Here is a 10,781-nt window from a genome sequence, read left to right as displayed (position 1 = left end):
AAGGGGAAAACGACAATCATGTTAAAACCCATTTCTCTTTTATATAATTTTAACATTTTAAGCATTCCCTTAGTAAAATAACTTAATACTATATTTGTAACATTATTCTTATTAAAACCATAATAACTTTTAAATAATTCACATGTATTATTATTATATATATATATATAGAAAAATTACTTTCAAAAAATATTTATAAATATAATAAAATTTCAGAATCTATCAATAGCGTATTAGTTCTTATTGATCAAATAATATACGTATGCTAAATCCAATAAATTTATAAATATAAAACAATTGGATGAATTTCCTCTGGCCTATCCTCTCATATGACAGATCGATCTTTGTACTCTTTACCTTTGTGCATTATATTTATTATTCATATTTTTTTGATCCGAAGCGTGATAAGAGTGTTAAGAATGTGTCAATCAAGTTGAGATATTCGATTGTGCCTACTCAACATCGATTTTTTTCAAGATTTGAAGAAAAGCTAAAAGAAATAAAAAACTAGTGGAGTAAAAAGTAATTTGATTTGGTAAATAGAAATAGGAAAGAAGAGAGACCAAAATGGGTAATAAAACCTAAATTTGAAGATACAAAATAGATGGAGTCCACCTCAAGAAACAAGAAAAAAAAAGTCACCTTTGTACCACAACTCTATAATTAATAAATTAATAAATTAATAAATTAATAAATTAAATAATAAATTATTCTTTTTTATTAAATTTTTTTAAAAATAATTTAATATTGTTTTTTTTTATTTTTAAATAATAATACCTTTGCCTTCGTAAGCAAAAAATACTACACTTTCACTTCAGTTTCTTCGTTTCTTCATTTCTTCTCTTTCTCTCTCTCTCTCTCTCTCTCTCTCTCTCTCTCATGTCGAATCCCTCTCAGTTTCAGAGCTTTTCAAAGGTCCGTCAATGGCGTCCAACCCATTTCCTTCTCTTTCACCATTCAATCCCCACTTTTCAAACCTCGTTTTCCCTTTTTCATTCCCACCATCAAACTCCATTTCTCATAACAACTTCTCTTGTTTTTGATGTAGAGTTTCGATGGAGAACAGGGCTGATGGTTAAGTTCATATAATGTTCAACAATTGAAGAAAACCAACAAGAACTCAAATGCGGGTCAAGGAGATGCACCCTCTCTGTTGCATCACTCTGGAGAATTTCAGTGGCGGAATCGGTGACCAGTCACCAGAGGAAGCCACGTCGTTGTCCCGGAGTAGAAGTTTGCCGGTGAGCATTCCGGCATTTTCGAATAATAATAATCCTTTACAGATTTCTGGATCTATAACTAGGGTAGCTGGTGTTCTTTATAAATGGACTAATTACGGCAAAGGATGGAGATCGAGATGGTTTGTGTTGAGAGATGGTGTTTTATCTTACTCCAAAATTAGCCTTATATCTCCTGGTGATGATGATGTTCGATTGATCGGAGAGATTTCGACGAATCGGCTTTCCAGAAGGAAGCGACAGAAAACTGGGGGAATAGTTCATTTGAAGGTGAAAAATTGTAGTTTCTGTTGATTATGAATTTTGGGGGTTTTTTGTTTGGAGTTTATGAATTTGTTTGTTTTGATCTCAATTTCAACTTTGCCTTCAATGTTCTTCGATTCTGATTTTGTTGTTTTTGTTGTTGTTGGGGTTCGTGATTTTCGATTTTCGCTTGGTTTTTACAGTTTTAGTGCGTCACATCAGCAGGTGTTTTTAAACTGTTTCTTTAAAAAGCTCTAATTCATTATGATTTATCTCTTATGATCATCTTCTTGCTATTATCCTTTGGTTATTTCAGTCATTGCCGTTTCTTTATTTCTTTTTCCAATGTTCTTCTTTATAATTCCATTAATTCCTTTCCTATTACTGTTCAAGGGTGTTTAATATTATGATTAGCCTTAAACAGAGTGCTGAATACTGTGTTGATTTTTTTATTTTTTATTTTTGTGGTAACTTTTTTATTTTTCTTTTGAAACCTTGATGGGGTTTTAAAATTTTTAAAATTTTAATTTATTTGAGGTTTGGGGAAAAAGTATGAGTGTAAAGATCTGACGGTAGGTTAAATATTATTTTAGGAAATATGATGACGTAGTTGTTTTGGAAAACAAATTCTTTATTTTGGATTGTATTGTTTGGCTTGTATGGGTTCCACTTCCAATGGAATTGCTGCCTCTTTTTCTTTCTTTTTACTGTTATTTTGAGCATAGCTTTAAAAAGAAAAAATTAAATTAATAAAAAAATAACTTGGCATCTGGCTACAAATGAAAGCAGGTGGGGACTAGAAACAATGGTGGGACACCTCTATCCTTCATTTCTAAAACAGGATTTTTTTTGTTAACTGTATAAGCGGAGGAGAGAGAATAGGAGAAAAAATAACTAAAGCGAAACAGAAAGAGAAAGAAGGAAACGGGTTTATCTTTGTTAGATCTAAAAATTTTGCAGCTTTATTTTGGGGGTTCCTTAGGATTTTGCTAGAGTTTGAGGAGATGTATTCATCTTTTGATTGTTTGCATTGTCATGAGAAGAAGCATCATACAAGAAGCTTTTTTTGGTTTGTTTAAGGAAAAACTTGAGACCCCTTTTATTGTCTATGGGTTGAACGAGTCAGTTTAATTGGTTCCTTCTCGTGGTAAGCTTTTCTTAATGTCTTACGTTATTGACTATTGAGCGTCTTCTTTTTTTTTTTTTTTCATTTTTTTACCAGTAAGTGTTGGAATGCTTTTAACTTATCCATCATTAAGGTAGTGCTTAGTTTTAGTCAAAAAGATATTTTGGGATATTATTTAAATAATAATTGCATAAGGCCAAAATCCATCCATTTAGTAATTGATGTCATCGAGAATATGTTTTGTATCCTCCAGGTATCACGGTTTCGAGAAAGCAAGTCAGATGACCGGCGGTTTTATATATTCACGGCCACAAAGACACTTCATTTGAGAACAGAATCAAAGAAAGACAGGGTGACCTGGATACAAGCTTTAGCCTCTTCCAGAAGCTTATTTCCATTGCAAATTCTGAATGATAATCTTCCCTTTGTTCCAAATGATTTATCCCTTTCCACTCAGAAACTCAAGAAGCGTTTACTTGAAGAGGGAATCAGTGATGCAGTTGTTAAGGACTGCGAACAAATCATCCTCTCCGAGTTCTCAGAAATGCAAGGACAGTTGAAAGTACTTTTGGAAGAACGATCTTGTTTGATTGATACCTTGAGGGAATTGGAGGTAACTTCTTAGTTTTTTGTCAATTGATCAACATGTTAAAATTGAAGAACTTAGGAGCTATGGTGTTAATTCTGTAATAAAACTTCAATTTTATATTCTTTAGGTGCTGCATATTTGTAATTTGATTTGATCTGCTCGGTTAACTTCTAAAGCTTTGAAGATTACTCCTTTCCATTTGCTATCATAAATTTTACGATTAGCTTTCATTTATGGAATGCAATATTCTCCCTTTTTAACTTGGGGAGAAATTTCAACTTCTCTATGCAAATTTTAATTGTTGTTTGACCTCCTTATATACGAAATGCTCTATTTTATACTCGATTCTTTTTCTGGGTTTGGGATTCTTATAAGAATCTATTATGGTCAAAACTCATTGTATACAAAGTACGAGTGATTACGAAGCTTACTCCACTCAAGCTCCTGTGGGGTCAAATATACTCTGGATTAATGTCAGAACCACTAGGATGTGATTTCACATGCAGATGTATATTTGCAAATTGTTGAACTTTCGACTTTATGAGCTCTGTAAATTGACTCAAAGAAAAGGATAATCTGCGGTAACCATTTTTTAGTACTTAAGGTTATCCTGATTGGTTGAAACCTTGAAGGACATCGGTCTTTTGTTTGCATTCCCTCTCTTATTTATTTCTTCTTTTTAATATGGCGTTAATTTCTTTGCTGGTATTTATTGTCGAAAGTGGATGACAACATTTTTTTTGTTGTGTCTAAACAGTCATCCTATACTTCCTTTCACTTTTTTATTGGGACCAGTGTCATTCAAAATTTTTTGTTTTTAGTTCTTTAATACTAGATTAGGGCAGTCACAGTATTTGTAGAGCATTAGTCCTTTTCATTTATTCAATAAAAAGTTTAGTTCTCATTACAAGAAGTAATACTGCATTAAGGTAGTTAATATCCATTTCAAGCGTTTCAATTAATGTGCAGGCAGCTAATATAGAAATCGAAGCTAATGGAGTTCACAATGGTGAGTACCAGTTGATGAAACATGATTTTTCCACCGAATGCAGTGGAAAATATAGTGGTAAGCTTGTTATATGAACTATTCTGGCTTAATGTTTACTCTTTCATGATAATCATTTTGTCGCTATGTCTTGATAGCCAAGTCATGTAAGATATATTTTTCTACGCAAAATATTTGCTTGGGTCAAGCTCTTGATCAGAATGCAATATTTCAAGCGTCCATGGGTAACTTCGTGTAGGTTGGCAGAAGGAAATTTAATACTTTGCTGATTGAGGTTTTATAAAGATTTAATTTATATGCTAGATTGTTAGGTATTCAATACCTCATTAAAAGATTAATCTTTGATTAGTGTTGCACGATAATATATATCTTGTCCCTTTCTTTTTTCATTCTTCATTCTTCATTTTTAATTTTTTTGATATTCAAAAAACAGATGATATTTGCTACTAAAATTTTTGCCCTTCATTGAAATTAATAATTGATTGAAGGAAAAGGTCTTAGGTGCAGAATCTATCATTCATTTGGTGCAAGAGAAATCATACTATACAGTGAATATTGAATTTGGTCCTATCATCTCTACTGCTTTGGTATTGGTTTCTATTGTTAAGAAAAGTAGTTTGTAAATTTTACAGAATGTACTACTACTGAGTCTTCAGATGACGTTGAAAAGCAAGATATCGAAGATGGGTCAGATGCTGATGAAAGTTTCTTCTATGACACTAAGGAAACGTTTTCAGAACTCACTCTTAGCTGTGGGTCAGTAGAAGGGACTTCTGATTCCCTAGATAAGGTTAAGGATCTTGAAAGTCGAAAAGATGATGTAGAGAAGATGCACCACAAACAGAGAATTGAAAATTCTGTTCATTTTAGTGTTCAGAGAAGAAAAAAGCTTCCAGATCCCATTGAGAAAGAGAAACGAGTTAGTCTTTGGTCTATGATAAAGGACAATGTTGGAAAGGATCTTACACGAGTTTGTCTCCCGGTTTATTTTAATGAGCCAATATCATCCCTTCAGAAATGTTGTGAGGACATGGAATATTCTCACCTTTTAGACCAAGCATATGAACATGGAAGACAGGTGAGAAGATATGCATATATACACTGTTTCTAATCACCATTGTAGTTGTCTTTTAGAAAGTATCTCTATTTCTCTTGCACTGATTCTTCATCCGTGTTAAATTTATATCAAAAGTAAAAATGAGACGTGCTGTCATTTTGCTGCCTAATCTTGAAATTTATTACTAGGGAAACAATTTCCTCAGGGTCCTCAAGGTTGCTGCATTTGCTGTTTCTGGTTATGCTTCCTCTGAAGGACGACATTGTAAACCATTCAACCCTTTGCTTGGGGAAACTTATGAAGCTGACTTTCCTGAGAAAGGAATTCGTTTCTTCTCCGAGAAGGTCAGTATACAGGAATATATACAACACCATAAATGCGTTGTCTTTAGAGTTGTAATATAACCTTACAGTTTTTATCAGAGTTAATGCTCTAGCTCAAAGTGTACTGAGAAAAAGAAAATAAGTAATTTCAATCATAGAGAAGCTATACTGATCAGGAAAGTTTTGTAAAAAAAGATAAAAAGCAAAATGCTAGTTGGATATCAAGACTAATTAATCGTATTGAACTCTACCTTTTTTTATAATAAAAGGCACGTTTTATTATGGAAGCCATGTTAGCTTGTATCTGTATTATAAACAAATTGACTGAGGTGCTAATGCTCTATAATGATGGCTATTATTTCTTTTTTTGTTTTGAAAGAGGATTGAATGTATTGTTTTAATGATGTTATAACTTCAGGTAAGTCATCACCCGACCGTTATTGCGTGCCATTGTGAAGGCAGAGGATGGAGATTCTGGGGTGACAGCAACCTCCGATCAAAATTTTGGGGACGCTCAATTCAGCTCGACCCTGTTGGAGTTCTTAACCTGGAATTTGATGATGGAGAAGTATTTCAGTGGAGCAAGGTGAGAATGGATGCTAATTTTATTCTGATGAAAACAGAAATAAAAACTGCTTTCTTTTTCTCAATTTATTTGAAGTTATACTTAAATAATATCTTAAATTCTATTTATGATTTTCAGGTCACCACAAATATTTATAATCTCATTCTCGGAAAAGTATATTGTGATCACCATGGTACAATGCACATACGTGGTAATAGAGAGTATTCTTGCACACTTAAGTTCAAAGAGCCTTCGATTCTTGATCGAAATCCTCATCAGGTTAGTGATATTATTGCAAAAGGTCTGTCCTATAATGAAGTTTTTCTTTGACAACATGTGGGATGTGGGGTGGGGGGATAAAACTTCAATATAAATTCATGCAGTTTGAACAATGCTTATTGGCCAATATTGAAGTTAACTTTATTGTTGTTCAATGTTGAACTGTTTCAATGTTTTTCTCACTGAACTATCTCTTTTACTATATATGAATGGCATGTCTTTATATTTGTGTCAAACCTTATTATCTTTCCATATTACCTGAAATCACTAGGTTCATGGATTTATTGAAGATGCTAGTGGTCGAAAGGTTGCCACAATATTTGGCAAGTGGGATGAAGGTATGTATTACATGGAAGGCGAGATCAATGGGAACCGAAAGCGCAATAGCCCTCCGAGTGACGAGTTTATGCTGTGGAAAAGTGAAAAACCTGCTCCTGATCTCACTCGTTACAATTTAACTTCATTTGCCATCACTCTTAATGAACTAACACCTGACCTGAAGGTACATGTGATGTATTAACTCTATTTCATACATGTCATTTCTTTCTTGTCAAATGCATTTACTTGGCCTCTTTAATCTTATCTGATCCTTGGTGTGTGATCATGGATTAAGGAAAGGCTTCCACCCACGGATTCAAGACTTAGACCGGACCAGCGACATTTGGAAAATGGTGAATATGAAAAGGCAAATGAAGAGAAACAACGCTTGGAGAGACGTCAGAGAATTGTAAGTTCAAGAAGCTACAGTTAGTTGTAGGCTTTGCAACTAATGATAGAAATATGGATGCTTTTACATTTACAAAGAAATGGTGAAATTTGAAAAGATACACTGAAATCCTGTTCTGTTAAACTATGTATAGGCCGATTTGATAGCAATTTTTACCAATTCAATGAGGCTTTGATGGGAGTAGGTTTATAGTTGAGTTACTACTAATGTAAAACAAATCCAAAGGAAGTAAACAAGTAATATCTATTTACTAATTTGAGTCTAAAAAGTGAGATTGTAGCATTCTTGGTAGATTTATACGCCTCTAGAAGAATATCACCCCATCCCTTGTGGATAAAGATCATAAGCTGGTATGGTTTTATTAACTATGTGGTCAGACAAGATTTTTGTTTGATATATTTTACTATGCTTTATGTATTCATACATCTTATTCCTTTAGCATAACTTCTATCATTCATTGTTTCTCTCACTAAACAGTCCAGGAAATTGCAAGACAATGGATGGAAACCCAGATGGTTTTGTAGGGAAGGTGAAGATGGGCCATACCGATACATGGGTGGCTACTGGGAAGCACGAGAGGAAGGAAACTGGGACAATTGCCCAGATGTATTTGGCGAATTGAACGAGAGCATGGTTGGCGAATAGGGATCATGATTTTTAGTCAGGTGAGTCGTTGGTTTTCTTTCCTGTTCACAGATTTTGCCACTCCAATGAAAGGCCAATCTAAGTTTGTGCATACTGCTCCTTAAAACTTCTGCAATTTCCATGAACTTTGACGTTGCTTTCTTTATTAACACAATCACAAACCATTATTGATCGAATACCTAGCATGGGTAATTAGCCACCAAGAATTTGAGCTAGAGAACATTTAAATTTCTCAAGATATTTCATGACATAACTATTCTAAGCTCTGATATCATAATTAGGAAGATATATACTTTGCTAGCTTGCATAATCCTACTTTCTTTTGCATGATCTGTTGATTAAATTATCTTACGTATGATCTTCAATGCAAATCCTTTCACCTAAGTAAACAATTAAACAATTATCCTATTACTTTATTACCATTAATAACTATTTCGTTTTTAGTTTTTTGCTTTTGAAAATTATTGTCTTGGCTCACAAGTCACAATTTAATTTTGATACCACGAGTTTTTATGTTTCTTAAAGAAACATTTGGATTCTTAACTAAATTGCAAAAACAAAAAAAAGTTTTAAAAAAGTACATCTTTTAACTTTCAAAACTTGATACTATCCTTCTTGATTTGGGATGATTTTTCAAGCTCTTTGAATTGCTTGCATTCAAATTTGGCAGATAATGCAGGAGTACCTCGAAAACGTCGTCGAATCAGCAACGAATTTTGGGTAGCCTGGCCTTCTTCAACTTCATTCTTTTTCACTATACTTATTCTCAAAGGTTAATAAGAACTGGTGATTCATTGAGCACTTAAGTAAAGAATTCTTCCTTCAGCTATACAGTGGTTTAGGTTAAAATCCGAAGTACCATTTTCATGGCCATCCCTCTTTCTCTATAGCTTGCTTCTTTTTGAGCAATTGTTTAGTATTCTGATGTTTATATGAGAAGAGGGAAATAAAAAAAGAAAAATGTAATTTTTGCTTTCAATCCATTATGTAACGTCATCTGTGCAGCTGAATATACACATATATTCCATATATATATATATATATATTATATATATATAAATTTTTGCTGCTGCAATCAGCAACCTGTAAAAGTGAAATTTCTGTTGCTTCGTGATGAGCAATGAACGACATGTTTGAGGTTTATATTAGGAAATAACTTATAGGATGAGATTTTGACTGTTAACTTCTAAAATAGGTAAAAATAAAAAAAAAACCTTTATTTGCAAGAAAGTAATTTAGTGATGGAACCTAATTTAGGCTGATTGATAACTCATGTGTTTTATGTTTTTTATTTTTTAAATTAAATTTTAAAAAGCAAGTGCTGGTAACTAATTCACTTTTCACTTATTTTTAGAATCACGAAGGAAATTTAAAAATGAAAAAAAAAAAAAAAGCTTTTACAAAAAATATGTTTTGTTTTTCGTAAACAGAAAACAAAACGAGTTATTTAATAATCTAAAATTTAAAAATAGAATTAAAAAGAAAAACAATTATGTTTATGTAATTACTCAATTTTTATAAGTTATTAACATATTTTGTTTCTGATCTTATTGATCTACAGGTTTTTTGGGTTTTTTACAAGAATAATCTAATTTAATATGCCTTATTACACTAATAGGTTATGTTTGCTATTTTCTTTCATAAATACACTAATATGTTAAGATTTTTCATAAATATTAGGCTAAATTTGTCTTACAAGGCCCTGCCATGTTTAGGAGGGTTTTAAGAAACAAAGAAAAAGAAAATGAAAATACATTTTTGTATGAATATAGAATCATTTGCCTAAAATTTATTTTTATTCCCTAATTGTATATGTAGTATTATATTATTGGTTTATATGGTATTTATCCCTTCACTTTAGAAATTTTGTTGGTTAAAGGGAAAAGTGTTTTAAAAAAATGATGAATGTCCTCGTTGGAAAAATAAAAAAGAAACATACAAAATAAATATAACTAAAATCAAATAAGAAATATATTTAACCAAACACATATAAACCAAATAATATAATAATACATATTAACCAATAAACCCTAAATAGTAATTACAATATATATCATATTAATTGCAACATCACATTTTATAATATTTAACACACACACACACACACACACACACACACACACACACACACACACACACACACACACACACACACACACACACACACACACACACTTAGTAGTCATTTACACACACACACACACACACACACTTAGTAGTCATTTTAGTTTTTGATTTTTGTTTTTGTTTTTGTTTTTTTCTTCTGTTTTTAAATTTTTGTTTATTAAAAACAAAAACCGTATACATTTAGTTACCAATTTAAAAATAAAGATTTTTTTTTTTTGAATTTTTAATTTTCCTTCCCATTTTGAAAAACAAATTTCTTAATTTGAAAATAAAAACAGGTGAATTAGTTACCAAACAGTATATTCATTTTTTAAAATTAAAAATCAAAACAAAACGAATACTTACGCGAACAGGCTCTAAGTTATTATTAAGTTTGAATTTGATAGTACATGGACTAAAATTATTATAACTCCTTAGAGACTAAAATTATTATAACCCCTTAGGACAAAACATATTTTCTTAAACAATTGAACAATTTTCTTAACCAAAATTGAGAGAAGCAAACACTTGTATATATTTTTTGGAAAAGTATTATAATACAAATTAGGGGTGAGAGATTTGAACTTATGACTTCTTGCCCTCGGATACATATAAGTGTTAGTTGAGTTAAGTTCATGTACATAATACTTACGTATTGGTAATTGAATCACGTACTAAATTCTTTTTACATTTTTTTTTGAAATATTTTCTCTTTTTGTGTATGCGAAAAGAGTAGGATGCGAAAATAAGTGCATTCCTATTGTTCATCATTTTACTTGTACTAAACAATTTGGTAATTGTTTTCTTTAAGACCAACCATTTTATTGTGGTAAAACAAAAATTTCATATGATATTGGCAGGGACCAGATGTAAAAAA

General features: G+C 31.8%; 1 protein-coding gene across 4 annotated transcripts; it reads left to right on the top strand.

Annotated features, from left to right (window-relative positions):
• Positions 1–801: 801 nt before the first annotated feature.
• On the top strand, positions 802–8,941 carry LOC103490906 (oxysterol-binding protein-related protein 2A). 4 transcript variants are annotated; one of them, XM_051086487.1, is made up of 12 exons: positions 802–915; positions 1,049–1,508; positions 2,861–3,220; positions 4,166–4,205; positions 4,835–5,280; positions 5,448–5,603; positions 6,001–6,168; positions 6,286–6,426; positions 6,698–6,928; positions 7,040–7,153; positions 7,631–7,818; positions 8,469–8,941. In XM_051086487.1, exons 2-11 carry the CDS (start codon positions 1,125–1,127, stop codon positions 7,796–7,798), a joined length of 2,208 nt encoding a protein of 735 aa, XP_050942444.1. In that variant the 5' UTR covers positions 802–915; positions 1,049–1,124; the 3' UTR covers positions 7,799–7,818; positions 8,469–8,941. The 4 variants fall into 4 exon arrangements, 3 of the variants coding, with proteins under 3 accessions (XP_050942444.1, XP_008448873.1, XP_050942445.1); XM_008450651.2 differs by having other exon boundaries at positions 4,166–4,262; XR_007821861.1 differs by lacking the exon at positions 8,469–8,941 and having other exon boundaries at positions 4,166–4,262; positions 7,045–7,153; positions 7,631–7,671.
• The last annotated feature ends 1,840 nt before the right edge of the window (positions 8,942–10,781 follow it).

This window comes from Cucumis melo, chromosome 6 (assembly GCF_025177605.1).
Source record: "Cucumis melo cultivar AY chromosome 6, USDA_Cmelo_AY_1.0, whole genome shotgun sequence".
Classification (NCBI taxonomy): Eukaryota; Viridiplantae; Streptophyta; class Magnoliopsida; order Cucurbitales; family Cucurbitaceae; genus Cucumis; species Cucumis melo.
This window is presented reverse-complemented; position numbering and strand designations above follow the sequence as displayed.